Source organism: Python bivittatus, unplaced genomic scaffold, assembly GCF_059951505.1.
Source record: "Python bivittatus isolate LINGU-HERP-01145 unplaced genomic scaffold, Pbiv_v1 ctg000070_np1212, whole genome shotgun sequence".
In the NCBI taxonomy this organism is placed as follows: domain Eukaryota; kingdom Metazoa; phylum Chordata; class Lepidosauria; order Squamata; family Pythonidae; genus Python; species Python bivittatus.
The window spans coordinates 38,683,329-38,705,201 of record NW_028277034.1 but is presented as its reverse complement, the minus strand read 5'-3'; the positions used below and the strand labels follow the sequence as shown (position 1 = coordinate 38,705,201).

Genomic DNA, 21,873 nt, shown 5'->3' with positions numbered 1-21,873 from the left:
GGCCTAATATGAATGACCTCACTCAAACTCATTATTCCAAATCTGAAACAAAAATATTAAAGAAACAAGCTTAGTCTAATGTTGCTTGACTAGCTGAGCTGATTTGGTTGTTTTGTTTTGTTTTTTCACTTTTTCACTGAAAGCATGAGTAGGACTGAACATCCTTTTTTTTTTTTAATGTTTCCTACCTCTCAGACTTTCTACGCAGTACATGCATTTCAAGCAAGGAGTAAGCAGGAACTCAGTCTTCATGAGTATCAGCGAGTTCAAATCCTTCGTTTTTCGGATCTGAGTGGCAATAAAGAATGGTGGTTAGCTGAAGCAAAAGGAGAAAAAGGATATGTGCCAGCTAATTATCTTGGGAAGATGACATACACATAAATATCAGAATGCTTATGGAATCAATTCTCAGAGCCAGAAGACTTTTGATGTAACACAATTATGTCCAGAATTATGGACATCATCCATAAATTCTTGTGCCTTCAAAAATGCAATAACCCAGGAGCTTCCAAAAGCCAGAACTGAAGTACTTGTGATTTTTTTTTTTTGATAGAATGCTTGTATTCTTTCATTTTAAACTTTTGGCACACTGGGCTGGATGAAGCCTCCTGTAATGTTTTGCACAGTTTTATGACATATTTAATTAGACTGAAGTAATCTGCTAAGTCATCTGTAACATAATAATGTGGTTGGTCCTTTAGGTGCCACAAGACTTCTTGCTGGTCTTTGCTGCAAATGCCTAATACAGTGATACCTCGGGATACGAACGCCTCTGCTTGCGAATTTTTCGGGTTACGACCAGCTCTGGCCCCAAAATTTTACCTCGGTTTGCGAACTCCACCTCGGGGTACGAGCCATTTTCCGCCCGTGCCACGTGGTCCACGGCCATTTTCTGCCCGTGCCACGTGGTCCGCGGCCATTTTTCCGCCCGTGCCACGTGGTCCGCGGCTGTTTTTCCGGCCCTGCCGCGTGGTCCGTGGCCATTTTCGCGCCGCGCCGGGCTGTTTTCGTGCCGCACCGCGCCGGGCCGGGCCATTTTCGCGCCGGGCCGCGCCGCGCCGGGCCGTTTTCGCGCCGCGCCGGGCCGTTTTCACGCCGCGCCGCGCCGCGCCCGGCCATTTTCGCACAGCACCACGCCGCGCCCGGCCGCTTTCCGTGTGGTCCGTGGACGCCAGAACGGATTAACGGTAATTACATTGAACCTTATGGGAAATTGCCTCGGGTTGCGACCAAATTCGGGCGGAGGGCGGAACGGATTAACCGGATTTACATTGAACCCTATGGGGAAATTTGCCTCGGGGTGCGACCAAATTCAGAGGGCGGAACGGATTAACCGGATTTACATTGAACCCTATGGGGAAATTTCCTTCGGGTTACGACCAACTCGGGATACGCCCAGAGTCACGGAACGGATTAAGTTCGTATCCCGAGGTACCACTGTATAACTAATCCTCTAGAAGCTACATCAGCTATAAAATTCAGAGTTTGGCTTTTGCAAATCTGTGAATTGAACAGGAATGGGCAAGAAAATCCCTTGTCCATGGAACATTCTCAGGTATCTAAACACTCTTAGGAACAGTATAGATTCAGGTATAAGGAACTGAAGTGGTAGAGAGAACTTGAGAGAATACATTGTACCTTTTTGGTTATTCAAGACATTTCTAGATCCAAGCTTGGAAAGATTTCAAGAACTGAATGCACTTTGCTGAATTTTCACCAGAATATTACTTCTTAACAGCTATCTCAGCACTATAGTTCTGCTGAAAATGCCTCCTGCCACCTATTTAAGTGACACCTGTTAGCCCCGATGGAGAGAGAGATGCAATTCTGCAGATACTTACCAGGATTAAGTTTTATAAATCCTAGTGAGACATATTTCTCATTTCAGGATTGTGTTTTAAGGACAAACCCCACTGTATTTAGCAGGGCTTATTTCCAATGAAGCATGTATAGGATTATATTGTTTTTACATGCTTTGCAATAGCACAAAGGAGATATTCTCCAAGAACAAGCAATAGAACAGAGTTGGTGATGATGAAGCAAACTTAGGTACTCCAGGAACAAAAGTTCTGGAGCACCAGATCAAGGCAGTAAATGGAATGAAATCTCAGTATTCTCTTTAAAACCAGATGTCTAAATCAATACATGAATATTTCATTGTCCCAGACCTTGTGGGTATTTTAAAAGCAAAGCTGCTATGCATATCCTGAATTAATAGAATATAAATATAAATGATATCCTCCTAGGCAATTTCCAAATCATTTTTAAAAATAAAGGAAAATCCAGGACTCTCTAAATCTGATGCTACTCCCAACGTATTAAGAACTAGCAAAGTATGTCAGTAGAGCCTGGAGAATTATTTATGAATGCACTCTAGGATCAATCCTGCAGGAATAGTTTTGCAAATGCTCTTTAGAATCCGTCTCATATATTTCATTGCTGGATCAAGACCTTCATCAAAAAGACTTTTTAAGTGACCCTTTATATGGTAAGGTGGCAAATACTGCATAGATAATTGATCTTTCTATTGCTTTCTCTGATTCGCAGGCAGACACAGGCACACAGACCTTATTTGTCTGGTAGATAAGCCTTCTTTTAAGCTTTGCAGTTTTGTGACTAATAGAATGCTTGCAGCACTAATTCTTATGTTACCGTAACATCACTCCAAAGTTCTTCTAAATATTTCCTACCTTTCTGTGAAAAAACAGCAAAGAAAGCCAGAATATTGTTTTATTGCTACTTTTTGTCATTCATATTGGAATTCATGCAGCTTAGTGAGGAGCCTATGCATTGGGTACTCCTATCTTGTCCCATCTTTTATTATGAAGAAAAAGAATCACCTCCTTCCCTTTTGATGTACTTTATCTAAGAATGATTAACACACGTTTGCCTTCCAGAAGTACCTGAATTGTGCAAGTGGCTAAATATATTGTATGGTGAAATTTTATCTTATGAGACCAGTTGATAAGCTATTTTGGATACATTTCCAGAACTGTGCAGTTGGAGATGCTGGCTGAAGCTTAAATCTAAAATGGATTGCGAACACCAGCTTACCTGACTTCTAGTAGAGTACGGGGGGAAAGGGGGACAAGATTTGGGTATTAATTGGGAGACTGCATGTATATATATGAGAATAATGTATAACTTAAAAGACAATATAAACTGTAAAGATAAGGTATAAATTATAAAAACAGAGTAGAAGACTTAGCTAGATTATTAACAATTTTAAGGATTTTATCCTGAAGTAATTTAATATAGTATTTAAGTGCTTCTGATTTTTCAGAGCCCTTGCCGCAGTTAAAATGGCTAATTTAGGCCAACAATCCAGCTAAAGAGCTCAAAAAGATAAGGCTGCTCTGAGTTAAGGACAGATACAGACTCTTCCATTGTTGCAGTGCTGAAAGGAAAAACAGGCCAGATTCTATTTCATTTCAAGTGGGATTGAGAAGATGCATCAATTCAAAAAGGATCAAATTGTATTGCTAACAGTGATATTTTATACCTGAAATAAAAAGAAAGTCCTTTTTGTTCTCAACGACTCTTACTGTTATTCAGAAAATAAAATAGTTCAACCTATTCATGTATAACAAAAACAGGTAGAATTTAGTAGAATTAAACTAGTAATTGCCCTAAAGTGCAGACTAGGTGTGTGTGTGGGAAGGTGCTTTTAACATCAGAAATTGATTAAAATGAAAAATTCCAACAGGTGAAGTTTCTTTACATTGTAGAGATAAACAAATAGGGATTTGCCTAAGTTCTCCTTTCTGTGTAACAAAAAACTGCACTCTATTTCAGTCTTGATCCTCTGGGTACTTGAATGGTATCAACATCCTAAATAAACTGGATAATTTAAGATACAATCAAGCAACTTGTATTAAGGATCATGCTTGAATGGGTTTAACATTCTACTTTATTCCCATTGAAACAAATGGGAGCAATGCTAAAGTATAAGAATATTCCTGTGCAGTTCTCAGTCAACTGAAAGGCCAAACAAACTGCAAAATAAATTCAAGAAGAGCTGATTCTACAAAAGTATGGGTGTAGATTTAGTTTGGCATTTGGTGTACCAGTGTCTGTACCAATTTTCTAACACTATAGTACATGAAGAATCTAATACAAGCATTAGATTTATATAATCCAACTGTTGCAAATATTGTTGGAAAAAGCCATATGACTAGACACTGTGAAGTTAAAAAACAATGGCATCAACTGAAGATATATCTTGATTTTAAATTAATAAATATATTATTAATTTTTATTTACATGCTATTTGTCTTACATATTAGCTAAACATTCTGTTATGATCATGGACCTTGAAATAATTGAAAAAAATATGTCCAGATCTTAGTAACAAAATAAAAGTACAGTGGTGCTTGAAAGTTGTGAGCCCTTTTGAATTTTCAATATTTCTGCATAAATTTTACCTAAAACATGATCTGTTTTCCACACTAGTCCTAAAACTAAAGAGAACCCAATGAAATAAATGATTCAAAAACTTGTTCATTTATCTATTGAGGAAAATGATCCAAAGCTACATATTAGTGCGTGGCAAAAGTATGTGAACCTCTAGGATTTCAGTTCATTTGAAGAGGAAATTAGAGTTTGGAGTTTCAGTCAGTGGGATGATAATCAAGTGTGAGTGTGAGTTTGCACTTTTAAGCACTGCTGTATATGATATGGTTTTTAAGATTTTTAAAATCAAATTATTGCAAGATTATTAAAATCAAATTATTACTATGTATTCCTATTCTTGTTTTTCTAATACTTTCTCCCATTCAAACTCTCTACATACTCTGCTATAATTTTATTCCTTAACCAATCAGAGAAAAAAAACCCTTCCAATAGCAATTCACACCCTGGTCAAATCTACTTACATTTGTTACAATGCAATTCCAGAGACTTCTCCTGATATGGACTGGGATTGCACATCATAACATTAAAACATAATCTACAAAGCCATCCATAATAATTTATAAGACAGTTTGTTTCAATTATATGCAAGCAGGCCACTGTGGTTTGGCACAGTATGAGATCCTAGCCATTGTGAAAGCACTGTATGTAGAGGCTGGCTAACTACCTTCAAGTATTTCAAGTGTTCATATATACTTTTTTTTTATTGTTTGAATTAATCCTTATCACATTTATTTGAAATAGGAAGAAGCCAAAATACCTACTTTTTTTTTTAGATTCTTTATCCCACCTTATTTTTATAAATAACTCAAGGTGGTGAACATACCCTAATAATCTTTCCTCCTCCTATTTTCTCTGCAACAACAACTCTGTGAGGTAAGTTGGGCTGAGAGAGAGTGACTGGCCCAAAGTCACCCAGCCGGCTTTCATGCCTAAGGCAGGACTAGAACTCCCAGTCTCCTGATTTCTAGCTTGTGGCCTTAACTACTAGATCAAACTGGCTCTCCTACTTCAAGACATGTGCTTCACATTTCATACACAGACACACACACTCAATTCTTAGCATTCATAATAGTTTTTAGGTATATATTTGGAGAAGAGTAAAGTATCAAAAGTATTTTTGATACTTAATAAGTATCCAGAATAAAATAAAAGTATTTTATTAGAACTATTTTTTTTCCAGGAAATATATAATATTTCCTGGGAAAAAAAATCCAACACACAGCCTGGACTTAAATTAGTTTTAACTTCAAATGAAAACGTAACAGAAACTTATACATCACTGATTTTACTGTATTCAGCTAGAGTTGAAAAACATGTTTGCACCTTGCAGACTAAAAAATAATGATAGAATTAGCTATTTTAAACAAATAGATCTGTTATTTTTTTAGTTTCTTCTGAGCTGCTTTCTTCTTGACCATCTGTAGCCTTTTCATAGCATTGAGCTGTGATTCTTGTGAAGTTGGACCTTTCAGCGATGGAGACTGATTGCCCGATTCTGCACTTGATTTGCTACTGTTGCTCCCACTGCTACCTGTGGCCACACTGCTGCCATTTCCACCAACAGTTGGGCTGCTGCCTGGGGCTGAACTGCTTGCATTAGGAAGCCCTACTTTGCTTACGTTGTCACTGCTCACAGACCGAGAAAGACCCATTTTTCCCAAGGTCAGAGGTGGCAATGGCTTCAACTGGCCAGGGCTTGTGCTACTGGCAGAAGTTATTTTTGACCCTAGCCCTGCTTTGGCTGTGGCCAGCCCTGACAAACCAGTGGGTTTCTGGTTGTTTGAGCCAGTGACGGGCTTGCCACTGGTACTCTGGGTCGTAGATCCCATCTTGGCTGTTGAGGGACCTGCAGAAGATGTTTTTGCTGCAAAAGCTGCCCATCCTGTAAGGCCACTGGTTGAGGAGGAGGAAACACTAGCACTGGTTGAGTTCCCTGAAACTGTTGCTGAAGTCTAAAATAAAACAGAAACAAATGTCACCTTTTATGCAATTGAGCAGAGATCAGCATGTAAAACAAAAGGGCCAGTTTATCTTCCTGTCATCATTAGATGAGGAAACTCAGTAGACTCTAATATTTATTTAATGTCATCAGAATCCAAAAATAAGCACATTAATATTTTTAATGTTTCAGGCCAATCATCACCATATTTTCAACTTTTTTCTTATTTGTACAATGTTGCACAATGATCCATCCTCACACATCCACACAACAGAAACATCAGAATTTCTCAAGTAAGAAAACCAGCTGAATCCATAATCAAGGTTTTTATCAAGAATTATTTTTAACATGAAAATAAACAGTGGATCTCAGAAACATAACCCGTAGTTATTGGGGCAAAAATTATAGCAGTTTAGGCATTTAGATGTACTGGGCATGTTAATAGTACATGTATAAGTTTCAAGCTTGCCCAGCATTGGGACACGGTCAACCACAAATTGTGCTGCTCATTAAAATTAACACAATTGGCATAAGCGCAAGCAATGTTTTGTGAAAGGGCAACAGTAAAAATGAAATGATGGATTTTACTTTTTGGTTCTGCTAGAGAAGGGCAAAATCCTACCAAATTGATTCAGAATTCTCTTATCCATTAAAAATATAAGAGAACTTATGAAAGATTCAACCATGTATCCTGCATATTAATTGGTTTAAAATATTATCACCTTTTTTACCTAAAGTTATACATGTTAATTTTGGTTCTGCATTTTTTGTGACTGATAGTCAAGGCCAGTGATATCTCCAAATTTTCAAGAAACTTAAGCACCGTGGCCCTGGAATTTGTCTAGAAATTTCCTAACCCGGAGAAGCAATAGGATAAGCAATTAATTTTAGCACAATCTTCTTTGGTTATTTCCTTTGATAACCCTTGCTTTCATTTATTCTGCAACTAATATCGCGGTAAAAGACAAACATAGCATTTTAACATTTTTATTGTTAAAATTGTTATAATTATTTTACTATACATAATTTTTAGGTAGAAAAAAGGTAATTTCCCATAGAAACAGACTTCCTACTATTTGTCTCACTTAAATATAAATGCAAAGAAAGAACAATTATAATCTTAGAGACATTACTCTTATATCTTAACTAAATCTAGATAAATAAAAGTAGATATTTCTTCTGAAAACAACTTGTAGTATTCCAATTTTAAAATAAAATACAAATTTTGATTAAATAGAATATTTAATTGATAGTGCTATTTAAATTGTGTAATTTATTCAAAATGACTAACAAAATGGAGCAAAATTAAGAATAAAAATATTTAATGTGGAATTCTAACTGAAAGTGGAGGATGATGCTATGAGGTTAGGAATATTACCAAAACAAAATACCCCCCATTAGAAAAACAGAACAAAAATAAACTTAAAAAAATACATACATATAAATTCAATAAATTAATAAATATTTCACAGAACACTATGTACAGCACCTTGACCTCTGTCCTCTTAAATGCTAAGAAGGCTGGTGTAGTCTCCAACTTTAGCTTAATTTCTGGTTTCTTTATTAGTGGATCTTTCACAGCCGGAGCTACTGACACTACAGCAGGAGCTGGCTTCTGGGAAGGCTTCTGTGTTTTCTGAGCCTGTGTAAATTATAGATTGTATATATGGAAAAATGTTAAATCAAAATGAAAAAAAAAATAGCTTTTTGCTTTAACACTGCTATCTACTAAACACTGCTCTCTACTAAACACTGAGAAATCACAATAAAGGAATGTCTTGACTACTGTAATGCGCTCTACAGTAGGGTATATTACGGGTCACCCCTATTAAGGAGGTCCATCTAGTGGGACTGAGAAGGGTCTTCTCCTTGGTGGCTCTTTCCATGGTGGCTTCCTCCCTGTGGAACATCATCCCTGGAGAGATAAGACTGGCCCCCACCTTGATGCTCTTCGGCAAGGCCCTGAAGACGTGGTTTTGCCAGTAGGCCTGGGGATCCCAGGTCAACTTAGAGCCCATCAAGTGGCTAGTGTAAATGTATTGTTATTGCCAGGGGGGTCGGGGGATGTAGTGGGTTTTGTATTTGGGATTTTTACTCTGTTATCCACCTGGAGACACCGTGAGCGAGTTGGGTGGTCATATAAATTGAATGAATGAATGAATAAATAAATAACAGACATGCAGGAGATCTGATATAAAGGCCTAAGGGTATTTCAGTGATATGTATTAACACTATTGCTATAACAGATATTTATTACAATATTTATACATCGCCATATTTCATATAACTAGGCAGTTTCTAATTTATACATCTAACTTATATATTTAAGTTTCAATGTATGGAAATAAACATTTGAACAATTGATAAAATTTCATCAATTAATTTGACAGAATGGCAAAGAAAATGAGAATGAAAAAAGAAAATTAAGAACTCTGTAAGGTGGATACTTCTAGCCAGATAAAACTAACATGAGGAATTAGGAAGCAAGCTTAGCGTAGATTCAACTAAGTTTACTTCTGGTTCTGACTGCATAACAATCAAGACACTGTGTGACAAAAAACAAAAACAAAGCAGAATATGAACCTATGACTAGTTTTGAAACTATTCATTCCAGAAACACCTACCTGAGACCTTATAATATTTACATAATTGAACAACAGTTTATTAGCAGGTAGAACATGGAGGTGGGGGAGGGGGAATTATTTTATGCTTTAAAAAAAACTAGGACTTATTAGACATAATATTCTATGTTACATTATTCCAAATGGAAGGTACAAGAATTTATCTCTCCTTCGAAAAAGTCTCACGCAGTACTTTGATTTTTAAAAGTTACTCTGTATTTTTTCTAATAATAAAATGGTTCTTCTTGTAACCGAACTTTACCAATACAGGTATAACAAGTTCTTCTACTTGGAAAAATCAACAACAGTTTACATGAAAATAAAGCCCTGTTCTCAGGAAAAGGAATATTACAAAATCTTTCATCTGTTATGGGATTTAAAGATTCTTAACTTGACCCAATTAAAGTCACTCTTTTATTAGTGGTTTACAAATCATTATCATTATTCAAGGTTTAAGTGCACAGAGTAGTGCATCAGATTTAATACAGATTTACTGAACTACATTATTTATTCCAGAGCAATTATCATTTTATTTTTTTAAAAAAAGTTATTGCAATAACTATTTTTGTAAAGGCTATATTAAACTATTAAAATAAAAAAGAGCAGCTAAAAAACAAAACAGCACATTTCAAAACATTTATTAAGGAATTTTTTACTTTGCAATAAAACAGTATTAGGAAAAAAAGAACCTTGTAGCTCTCAACCTTGGTTATTAAAGGAAGCTGTACTTCTTTCTAGTCAGTTAAGAAATCTCTTCCTTAAATTAATATTTCCCCACAGATATAGAAAAAAATGTTACCATTTTTTTAATTTGCCTGGTACATCTAGCACAATACCACACTACACGTGGATCATTCATTTCCTTGTCTGTCACTTGAGGCTTGTGGCAGTCTTGGTGATAGAGGTTATGACATTCCTGGCACTCCACTAATGGATTTCCAGAAGTCACTGTCATTTGTCTATAAAACACAAAGTAATCAGATTAAACATCATTTCTTGAAACAATCTCTCGAAACATCATCTCTTTACAAATTTGTCTCCACGTATCGTTATGCTATGGAGCCCTGGAAACAGAATTGGGAATAGCTGCAAGATCACAACACTGTGAAACTGGACAAGGTGGACAGATGTGTACAGGGTGAGTAGCGGAGGCCAAATTAATGCTTTCTAATTGCAAGCAAACTCAGGCCCACTTCTTTAAACCAATGGTCTACCAGATGTTTATCAATGGGCATAATGTTTATGCATGACCTGTTGGCATATAATCTAATGTTTATAGGCCAAAGCAACATTTTAGCTTTTACCAGAATATACCATGCCTTTGGGGAATAGGTTTCTTCATCCTAAGCAAATGTGATAGCTGCATGGGAATATATCATATGAGACAGGGTTACCTGGTAGATAAGAGGAAAGATATGCTCTTCCCTCCCTATCTTAGGTTCTCAGCAAAACAGAACAAAAACAAACAGACCAAACTTGTCAGCAAAATTGTAAGCAAAAGGTTTTCTAGCAGTCTCAGCCAGAATGCCCAATGACTGAAGGTCAACAAAATCAAGATAGCCACTCTTCCAATTCCTGATTAATTCAAAGAGCAAAAGGCACTAAAGCAGAATGAATCTCAATTGCAGCATATATCTAATTGGGAATGCTAAATGTTAAATTATGAAAAATCAGATTTTTTTGGACAACAAAAAATCTACACCTGGTATTACAGAAGAAACCGCACAGAACCATAACAAGACAGTATTTACTAAGAAAATGGTTAAATCTAGCATCATTTTGTTTAAGGAAGTCAAAGTAAGAAAACTGTTCACCCATTAATGTATTTAAACAATATGAAATTTAGCACAAATACAGCATTAAAATGTTGTACAACTGACATTGACAAAATCACGCCCTTCAGCTTATGCAGCAAACAGAAATAGAAGGTAGTTACCAACTGAATCAGAAGAAAAGTTAAGCCTTTAAGGCATAAACATGAGAGTAAGGATGCGTTAGATAAGGATGTGCTAGATTAGTAAGAAAAACATATGTATTAAATTTTATCCTACTGGAAACATATAAATTACAATATGATACCTATATATGAATGGAATTATGCCTTCAAGTTAGCAAAACACCATTTCCCTAATGGCTATTTTTTTTAGATAACAAATCAGGTTACTTAATTGCTAAGTTGCTTTTGTGTGTATCCCTGTGGAACAGGTACGTAGGTAACCATGGAAACTATTTGCAGAAGGGTAGGTATTTTTTTTTTATTCCATAGGAAAATGTTGAGTGAGGGTATTATCTAGATGATTTTGGGAACGTTTTGCTGATATAAAAACCAAATGAAGGCAAAAAAAATCCTAGAGTTTGTGATTCTAAGTAGCTTTACTCAGGAGTAAGCAGCTTTGATTCCCTAGTAATTGTCCTTAGATCTAAGATTCAAAATAGAAGCTGAAGATTTCTCAAAATTAATTTGAACCAGAAAGAGTGAATATTTGCCAATAACATAATAGATAGGAACAATTTCATATATATTGTTGCATATATAATATTGTTAAAAAATTAAAAAACAAATGGAACATAAACAAAATCTTTCAAAGCCATTTTTAAAGCTGCTGTTGAAATGGAAATAGTTAAAATGGTCATAATCCTGAAGGCAGATTAAAATACAAGTTATGATTTAGAAACATTTCTATCTTTAATCCCTATCTTTTGGTAGACTGAAAGATTATGCCTACCACCCCAGTACCTTCTAGGCTTCCTGTCTGACTTTTTAAATAAAAGTTTTTAATTATATTACATAAATACAAAGAGGATTTGTGGCAATGCAAAGCCCACTGGCTCAATAATGTGTTATTTCCAGATTAAACTACCACATGAAAACTGCACACAGCATATACTACATTTGAAAGTTGGACAGTGGTTTAAAAAGATTTATTTTGGACAACAGATCCTTAACTTTTATTCTGTTGCTGCTGGTTTCATACTCTTAGTTAAATGCAACTATCGTTTATGCACAAGCTGGTCCCAGAGTTATAGTTTTTCAATAGCACTTATTCTGAATCCAACAAATAGAAGTCTGAAGGCTGAGTCTTTGAAATGCAAAAAATCACACTGTAATTAGATGTGGTTAACTTACAGGGTTATTGGGTTTTTTTAGTATTTGAAACACATGAGAACTGAACAGATTTTTTTTTTCTTCTAATCCATTAATTTGTAGGGACAGCATTATGCTTGGGATAACTCTGTAAATCTAAATACTGACACAAAATGTTTCATAGAAAAAACTATCAACAGGTAAAGTAGTTCGATACTAAAAATTGATAACTCAGAAAGTTGTGGGACTTTCTTTATTGGATGTGTTAAAGCAAAGACTAGATGACAGATGTGAGGAGTGCTTTAATCTGGATTCCTGTGCCTCCCTGGGTTTGGACTCAGTGGCCTTATGTGGTTCCATCCAATGATGATTCTATGAATTTTGTATTTATACTGTAATCTCACTGCCATGGTATGTAAACATCTTCCAACAGAGAAGTACAGCTTTAGGTACACATAATGTATGAGAAATCAGAAGTATTTTGATCTCACGAATTATGAGAATTAGGAGTCAAGGCTTCTGTTTAAACAAAAGATTCCATTTACAACAGATACAAATATTTGTATGTGCTATAACTACTAAATTTTAAACAACTCACCTGCAAACAACACAAGCCAAACCCATCTCCATTGCAAAATCATCAGCACTAGTTTCTTCAAAACTAGAAAGGTCTGCCATGGCCAAATCTTTGCTTGTTTGCACTGTGATTGATGAGGGATGAGCTTCTGGCTTTTCTAGTCTTGGTTTTTTTGCAACATCAATTCCTTCATTGATTTCCACTTTTATCTAATAAATAATATTCACATATAGATTTAACAAAAAAAAAATGTAACTCTGAGCAAGTAAATAGAAAACCAATATAGAAAAGTAACAAATTATACACTGCATAGTGAAATGTAACTATATTACATTAGTGAATACAATATATTCTATCACATGAATATTTCCTCCAAGTAATTACAGGTACAGTAATACCTCGGTTCACGAACGCTTCTGTTCACAAACAATTCGGTTCACGAACAGCAGCATTCACAAAAGTTTGCTTCTGTTCGCAAACTCCGCATCGGGTGACGAACACGACCCGCGGCCATCTTCCCTGTTCTGACATGTGGTCGTGGCTTCCTCTAGGTGAGATTGCCTGTACTTTGTTTCATATTTTTGTGGTTAAAAAAAAAATACATATGGTTCAGAATGGATTAACCTTATTTACATTGAACCTTATGGGAAAATTTGATTCGGTTGGCGACCAATTCGGTTCATGACCACGTTTGTAGGGGTCAGAACGGATTAACCTTATTTACACTGAACCTTATGGGGAAATTTGATTCGGTTCGCAACCAATTCAGTTCGTGACCAGAATCGTGGAACGAATTAAGTTCATGAACCGAGGTACCACTGTACTCCTCACTTAACAAACACAACAGGGACTGGAAAATTGGTTGTTAAGAGGAGCAGTCATTACGTGAGTCACCACATGACTGGACCTGATTTTACAATCATTTTTACGATGGTCATTAAGTGAATCACGTGGTTGTTAAGCAAATCCAGCTTCCCCAATGGACATTTTTTGCCAAAATTTGCTTAATGACCACATGATGCACTTGAACGTGTTGATTCACTTAACAACCATTGAAAAAATGGTTGCAAATCGTGATCATGTGATCGCGGGGGGTGGTACGATAGTTTGCGATGGTCGTAAGTGCAAGTACAGGTTGTAAAATGCTTTTTCCGAGGCCATTGTAACTTCGAACCATCATTAAATGAATGGTTGTTAAGCAAGGACTATCTGTATCTCTCTATGGGGAGGGGAGGAAAGAGTGTCTTACATAAGCAAAAAGCTGCTGCTGAAAACAAAGGAATGAGCAAGAGTACAAATACCTGAAGATGTACCTGCTGCTAACCACAGATACCTCTGAAGCTGAACCTAAAGATTTGCTGTAGGAACTTAACCCTTTCATAACATCTACACATGTTTTTCCTCTTTCTTTTCCTTCTCTATCTAATAAAAATTGTTAATCAGAAAAGTGCTACCAGGATCCTTCTGATATATGTATGAGTGTACTCTTGAACATTTCTGTATCATACTTATTTGTGTATCTTTGTGAGAGAGAATAGTTAATATACAGAGATGAAGATAACTTAATTTTATAAAATAGGTAACTTATTTTATAGACAATAGTTTTTAATTAGTAGTTACTAATTTACTAATAGTTATTAATTCACTGTAGTCCTACTCTTCTGGGAGAAGCTGCACTCCCAAAATATTTACACATACGTTAATGTGACACAAGCAGACATTTATGGGGAGAGATGATTTCTAGATTTTTGTTAATGTTTATATTTTTGTCTGTCTACTGTTATTTTGGGTCATCTTCCCTTCAGGTGAATACTACATTTACAATATCTGGGCTGCAAAAATCCAAATAATAACTAGATAGTAGTACAGAGATACAGAAAAACTCTATTTTGCAGTGTAGATATGGTAGATTCTACAAATGTCACAGATTAGAAATTCAATAATTCAGAGAAATATGACAATCCTAAGAATTAAAGTGTACTGCAAATTAAACCCACAAATATATTTGTGTTGCTGAACAAAATGCCTCTGAGATTTTCATCCATGAAATATACAATTATCTAATAATAACCTTATTATGGTACCCACTTACAGACCTAAGATTTAGAGACAGGGCATATTTCTTTGTACTGCAAATGTACATAAAAGTGTTTTCTGAATTAATTTCTTGACAATTAAAAAAATGCCTTTCTTATTACAACTAAATTATTTTTCTGTCTTATTAAAAACAGATAATTGTTACAAGGGCTCCATATAGCTTTATTAGATCCAAGTATGCAAAATAGATCACATTCTTCAAATGCGTCTTTGTAGAGTCTGCTTGGATTGAGGCAGCAGATAAATCAAATAAATAAATAAATGAGAGAGAGAGAGAGAGAAAGAAAGAAAAATCAAACTTTAGGGCCAATAATAATAGCTTGACTAAAACTACCTATGTGGCTCCATGTCTAAGCTAAGTTTTGAATCACATCTTTCAAGTTCATCACTCTTGTTCCTGATTTCCATTCTATTTCCAGATGGATTTAATTAGTCTTGTATTAAGCAGAAAGTGCGCTGTCAAAGTAGCAAAGTGAAATTGCAAGGGAACCTGAAATAAATGCAGTCTGAGTAAAACTAACATGTGCTCTTAATTAGCAGGCAACACTGAAAACAATGAAGCAACTTGTAGACAAGAAGGGCACCCTTTTAAAACTAAATGATCGTAGAGAGGAAAGCTCATACTTTTCAAAGCAATTAACTACTGTTATGTGACAATTGGTGAAGACATCGTTTGCAAAACAAAATATATTAATATTTCAAGTAGTGATTTTCAGCCTTTTTCATCTCATAGCACACATCTCATAGGTGGAACTTCCGTATAGTGAAACTGGAAGTCCTGTGACATCACAGGCTGCTGGGACTCCAGAGGAGAAATAGAGGCAGTCTGCCCTGGTGATGTCATGGAGGCAGGATTCTGGTTGCACAGCACTTCCTGTCTTTTACTTTGGCTCACTGATGCAGTGCACCTATGGATCTTTCGCAGCACAAAAACGTGCAGTGAGGTGGTTGAAAACCACTGATTTAAAGATGAATGTGTGGGGAAAATTTCTGTGGAATCAAAATGCAGGACTCAAATGCATAATAATCAAGGCTTCACTGTAGTGTTCTTTAGACAGTACATATTGGAGGGATAGTGAGAGACACCCCTTGCAGACAAAAGAGATGCTCTGATATTTATGCATCTCAGGAAAGGGAAAGGGAAAAGGATTCATACATACATATTCATGTGATGATGCAGGCATACATAAGTAAGTAATAGCTCTCAAGTTACTTTCTGCCCCTCTATTATCTACTGTCTACAAGGAAAACAATATCCTTGCTGAGAAGAAGAAACAAATCAGTTCAAGGTGCCAAATGCCAGGAAGAACACATCCTCCTTCAAGACAGATGCCTTGATAGTTCACACCAGCTCCAAGAGTGATGCACATTCTTTTATGTTTCAATTTTATTAAGGCACTCCCATTCATCAAAAGCCTCTAGAAATTTACATTCTTCATCCAGAAAATGTATTTTCCCCACAGATCCTACCCAGCAAGAAACAATGAGTCACTATTTCTACTTTTACAAATATGTAACTTTATTAGAACTTTATTTCCTTAATATACCCACTCCTCATTTAGCAACTACCTTGGTTAGCAACCATTCACAAATACGATGGTAATAAAAAATTCATTTTCTGACCAATGTAGAAATTTATGACCAAATTTTGTGTGCTTGATGACAACGCACATTAGAGTGAGTATCGCTGGCATAGCTGTACAAGAGAATTTTATTTGAATGAGAAGGCAGCAACCAGTGATCTTCATAGCATCTCTCTCTGTCACATGTTCACTTAGCAATTGTTTTGCTTTACAACCTGATCGTTGGAACAGAACTCAGTCAGTAAACAAGGAGTGGATGTAATGTTCAAAGTGTAACAACAGAACTTACCTTATCCACAATTCTTTTTTCCACCTCTTTTTTCACCTTTTCAACTATAGTGGTTTTCCCATTCGTATTACCTGTGGGAAGGCTTGGAGAAGTTTTAACAGAAACTGGTTTTGGAATAGATACTTTGGGCTGTTCTACTTCCTGAAAAATGCATAAAATGTTACATTAAGAGTAAAACTGGAGATAATTGGCGCATCACATCAATCCATTATTTTTTAAGGTTGCTTTATTGAATATATAAATGGCTGGGTTCACAGAATTTGCTAAACTGAAATCAAACAAACTACATGATGACTTAGTGTGCTAGGTAAACCAGACCTACTTCTGAAATAGGTAATAAATAGACCTGTCCCTCAGATGTGATGTGCTGCTCATAAACTAAGCCATGAACAAGACATATTGACTTAATTAGCACATAAACGGGTTCACACGTCGCACTTGACTAAAACTAAACAAACTGTGTTATGGCTTAATGTTATGCATGAATCAGATAAATCTCCCTACATTTATTAAAGGAAGGAAATTCTGTTCCTCTAAAAATGAATATATCACTTCCATCTGAATCCTGTTGCAGTAGATGGCTGTAGTAACTGGTTAGCCTGTGAAATGCACTATATTGGCAGTGTCTGCACTATGCAAATCCATTCTTCTCACTCTCCTGCTACTGCACATAGATACACAGCTAAAGAATTCTCAGAATTAAGAAACATGCCCCTAATCTTTAAAAGGAACTGGAAGGAAGGAACCATTAGCATGATAAAACTGTAACTTTATCAGATGAGTTGAAAAAGATCAAAGTATAAGACACAGATCCTGCCTCAGAATACAGCAAAAAAGTTCAAATGGCTGTCACAAGAGATGGGAAGCAGTATTACACTGACATCTGTAAAAACACTGAAGAGGAAAATAGATACAGGAAAACAAGGAAAGTTTCCAAAATAAAGCAGAGGTTCCAACCTTGAATTGCTAAAGGACACCAATGCCCAGATAGTAACTGATTCAAAGAAGATCAAACAAAGCTAGAAGGAATATACCAAAATTCTGTACAGTAAAGATGTTAACATCTAAAATACTTTAGAAGATATTCCGTATTTAAAGAATCTCTAGTACTAGAAGATGAAGTTAAATTAGCACTCCAATCATTACTAAGTGAGAAGGCTACAGGAATTGATGGAATACTTATTGAATCATGGCAAGCAACAAAGAATCAGTATAAATTCTAACTAAACAATGTCAGCAAATATGGAAAACACAATGACCAATAAATAGGAAGAGGTCAGTCTACATACCAATACCAAAGAAAAGGCACTAAAGAGTGTGGAAACTATTGTACAAGATCCCTAATTTCATATGTTAGTAAAATAATGATTAAGATTTTTCAGTGCAGATTAGACCCTTTCATGGAAAGGGAAACGTGAGATGTTCAAGTGAATTTTAGAAAAGGCTGAACAAGAGATATTATTGATGATGCATGCTGGATAACTGAGAATGCCAAAGAAAACAAAAAAGTCAATTTGTGCTTCACTGTTCCATAATTATGATTATGGTTGATTATGTTGACAAGCTGTTCAATGTCCTTAGGAAAATGGGAATCCCAGAACATCTCACTGTCCTAATGTAAAACCTATACAAAGGACAGGAAGCCATAGTCTGAACATGGTGAAACAGGCTCACTCTAGGAGTAAGGAAGAGATAAGCCTATATACTCTCTCCATATTTATTCAACATACATTCTATATATAATGCATTCGGAAAGTATTCAGACCCCCTTCACTTTTTTCAATTTTGTTATGTTGCAGCCTGATACTACAATTGTTCAAATTCATTTTTTTCTCTTTAATCTACACTCAGTACCCCATAATGACAAAGTGAAAACAGAATTTTAGAAATGTCTGTAAATGTATTAAAAGGAAAAACTGAAATATCACATTGGCATAAGTATTCAGACCCTTTGCAACAGCACTTGAAATTTAGCTCAGGTGGCTCTTGATCATTGCTGAGCTGTTTCTACACCTTGATTGGAGTCCACCTGTGGTAAATTAAATTGATTGGACATGATTTGGAAAGGCACACCCCTCTCTATAGAAGGCCTCACAGCTGACAATGCATACTGTATCAGAGCAAAAGCCATGAGGTCAAAAGAAATGCCTGCAGAGCTCAGAGACAGGATTATTGCAAGGCACAGATCTGGGGAAGGCTACAAAAAAATGTCTGCTGCACTGAAGGTTCCTAAGACCACAGTAGCCTCCATAATTCTCAGATGGAAGAAGTTTGGCATATCAGGACTCTTCCAAGGGCTGGTTGCCTGACCAAACTGAGGAATTGGGGGAGAAGAGCCATAGTAAGAGAGGTGACCAAGAACCTGATGGTCACTCTGACTAAGCTCCAGAGATCCTGTGTGGAGATGGGACAAAGTTCCAGAAGGACAAGCATCACTGCAGCCCTCCACTGATCTGGGCTTTATGGCAGAGTGGCTAGACAGAAGCCTCTCAGTGTAAAACACATGAAAGCCCACTTGGAGTTTGCAAAAAAGCACCTGAAGGACTCTCAGACTGTGAGGAACAAGATTCTCTGGTCTGATGAAACCAAGATTGAACTGTTTGGCCTCAATTCTAAACATTATGTCTGGAGGAAAGCAGGCACCGCTCATCACCTGCCCAATACCATTCGAACAGTGAAGGATGGTGGTGACACCAACTTGATGGCACTTAATCATTCAATAATGCAGTGTATGGGCAGGTGGAACCAAGGATGTTTTGCAAGGATAGAGAGGTATGGAAGTATACAGTGAATGGTGTTGGTATAAATTAGTTTTAACTATGTTTTGCATTCTTTTTATTTCATGCATTTAATTTCTTTGGCTTATATTTCTTACTTTTTCTGTGCTGTAATTAATATTTCCTTTCCTGAAATAGAACAGCATGATGAGTATTTATGTATCTATGGCTCTAAACCTGATCCTTATTTATAAACATTTAACATATTTTTTTCTAGTAATACACATTGATGATAATGTGTCAATCAAGTCTGTGTGACTCTTAGTGACCACATAGATTTTTTCCCAGAATGATCTGTCCTCAACCTGGTCCTTCAGGTCTTTTAGTAAGGACAGGACATTATTTATCCATATTTTGAGTCAGTGTTAACTTCTGGCAACTGCCTGGACTAGTCTCTGTAGTTTTCTTGGAAAGATTTTTGGAAGTAGTTTGCCATTGTCTCCTTCCTATGGCTGAGAGAGAGTGACTGGTCATTCAGTTGGCTTTGTGCCTAAGGCAGCACTAGAACGAACTCCTGGTCTCCTTGTTTCTAGCTTGGCACCTTTAACCACTAAACCAAAATTGCTCTCACTTATTGTTATATACCATGTAAGACAACATATAACATACCTTTTGTGATGGACGATAACATGAATCAATTCCTCTAGACAAAGATTCATCAAGAAGTGCTTTTAATTTTTCGGCAGAATCTTTGCTCTTTGAATGCAAGAAGCCCAGAGCTTTCAAGAACACAGGATCAAGTTCCAAATTCACAGTAGCAGCCATAGTAGGATCTTTAATTGAAAAGAAAAGGTCAATTTCAAGCAGGCATGAACTCATCTGTTAGATAATTCCTAACTAGTTCCTAATTTCCACACATTTTTAACAGGGTTTGGAAACAATTACAGTGGTGAAATCATCTTTTTTTTCTTTTCTTTGAAAAAAAGCAAGATTCTTCCTGTGTCTTCACCAGATCACTGCCACAATTCAAGGCTTTGGAATCTAGAAAAATGTTTGTAGCTCCTGACTTCAAGGTGGTTCTCTCTCCTGAGTTAGAATACAAACTCTGAAACTCCTGAGCCACAGCTGTAATATAATTACATTGAACTAAATTAAAGCAGATATACATCTGCCCTCTGGAATAAGGTTCCCCCCAAGATCCAAATGACCCACACTCTGTTGTTGTTTAGAAGAACAGTGAAGACCTCACTCAGGCCTCTGGCAAGGGAGAATGAGACCCCTTGCTTCATTCCGTCTGGTCTGTCACACTTGCCATCTTTTAACTTTTATTGATTTTATTGTAATTTCTTTGATTGAGCCACCCAGTCATTGGGAGTTGGGCGGCATACAAGTTTAATAAATAATAATAATTTACAATTTGATTTTGAACATTTTATGAGGCAGGCTTAATATAGCACAGATTACTGTACTTTTAACTGCTTAAACATAAAACGCAAGCAATTATTTCTTCAATTCAGATATAATTCCTGATTTTATCAATTTGAGAAACCCAATGTTGATTTCAGAACCTAGGATACCCTCAGGAAAGGTTCATCAGTAGTTGGCAACTAGCAGAGGGATTAATTCATTCATCAACGTGCATGTAATACATGGTCCTGCAATATAGAAAATACATGTTCAATGCATTTTACTTGACATCTGGTCTTGGGGTGGTGATAAAGCTGCCACAGAACCTGAACACTTATTAAGTTTTTTAAAAGTCTTAATAGAGAATGGCTGAAATATTATGACAGTTCCCTCTTGAGCTGTTCCAAGCTCTGAAAGGTGAGATTGCTGATGACCTGTCAAATGTTATAATCTCATGCAACTGCAGCCACTTTATATATTTGTACATTTTGCTGATCTCACCATCCCATAAGATTTCATAATGAGACCTCCTGCCTGGGAAAATTTTTTCCTCCTTGTATTTTGGAAGCAGAGCTGGGTCCGCTCCTTGTGCCAAGCCAGAAATCCTGACTGATGAGACACGGGCTGGACTGGCAGAAGATGCTACACAAACCACCTATCGACCACGGTTCTCCTGCCTCAGGAGGAGGGTGGGTGAAATAATCTTTGGTTTTATCTCCCAACGCTTACAATTCTATAGAGAAGTGACATTTTCCCCAAGAACACTGTTTCCCCGCCTTTGCTGCCAAGTTTATTACCCATCATAGATACAATAATGATAAACAATCATCTTTATTCAGAATAGCAGAGGGGCAGCGAGCGCAGAAGCGGGCCGATCCTTCGCGTCGCTGCCCCCGCGCGGCCGCTCCCATTGTCCCCCCCCCCCACTCCTTCAGGCCTCGCGCTGACTTTCGGAAACCCCGTAGGGACGTCCTCTTTTTCCCGCCAACACCGCGCCACCCCGGCATCTACCGCTTTGGGAGGCTCCGACTCCTTCCTGCTGATGCCGGTCGGCCGCGCTCCCCGGCCTGACACCGGAAGCGACGATCTCCAACCCGGACGGAGCGGAGGAAAGGGTGGAGCTTCGGGGGAGAAGAACCCTCTCG

At 36.8% G+C, this 21,873-nt stretch overlaps 3 protein-coding genes across 11 annotated transcripts in view; 2 read left to right on the top strand and 1 right to left on the bottom strand.

Annotated features, from left to right (window-relative positions):
* Positions 1–4,374, top strand: part of ARHGEF38 (Rho guanine nucleotide exchange factor 38) — a 44,999-nt gene extending 40,625 nt beyond the window's left edge. The window contains exon 14 of the mRNA XM_007433112.4: positions 196–4,374. Coding sequence (XP_007433174.2) covers positions 196–381 — 186 coding nt within the window. The 3' untranslated portion in view covers positions 382–4,374. The remainder of the gene's footprint in view (positions 1–195) is intronic.
* A 712-nt stretch (positions 4,375–5,086) lies between these two features.
* Positions 5,087–21,821, bottom strand: INTS12 (integrator complex subunit 12). 5 transcript variants are annotated; one of them, XM_007433106.4, is made up of 7 exons: positions 21,740–21,821; positions 19,991–20,154; positions 16,605–16,745; positions 12,657–12,844; positions 9,773–9,932; positions 7,842–7,994; positions 5,087–6,365 (listed from the first exon to the last, which is right to left on the bottom strand). In XM_007433106.4, the coding sequence occupies exons 2-7, from the start codon at positions 20,144–20,146 to the stop codon at positions 5,790–5,792; spliced, it is 1,374 nt and encodes a 457-aa protein (XP_007433168.1). In that variant the 5' UTR covers positions 20,147–20,154; positions 21,740–21,821; the 3' UTR covers positions 5,087–5,789. The 5 variants fall into 5 exon arrangements, with proteins under 5 accessions (XP_007433168.1, XP_087989136.1, XP_087989135.1 ...); XM_088133010.1 differs by having other exon boundaries at positions 16,605–16,686; XM_088133009.1 differs by lacking the exon at positions 21,740–21,821 and adding an exon at positions 21,230–21,642.
* The window catches only part of GSTCD (glutathione S-transferase C-terminal domain containing), a 45,999-nt gene continuing 45,866 nt past the window's right edge, over positions 21,741–21,873 (top strand). For 4 of the 5 annotated variants that reach the window (XM_088133008.1, XM_007433109.4, XM_088133004.1 and 1 more), the window contains exon 1: positions 21,741–21,873. The gene's annotated coding sequence lies outside the window, so the exon portion shown is untranslated. The other variant, XM_088133007.1, reaches the window with a different exon arrangement.

Coding starts and splice junctions, on each gene's coding strand:
- INTS12 (XM_025169754.2), bottom strand. CDS start 20,200: ATGAGTTCATGCCTGCTTGAAATTGACCTTTTCTTTTCAATTAAAGAT. Junction 16,746..19,990: donor GTTATCGTCCATCACAAAAG/GTATGTTATATG, acceptor TGCATTTTTCAG/GAAGTAGAACAGCCCAAAGT. Junction 7,995..9,772: donor CCAGGCAAATTAAAAAAATG/GTAACATTTTTT, acceptor TAATTTACACAG/GCTCAGAAAACACAGAAGCC.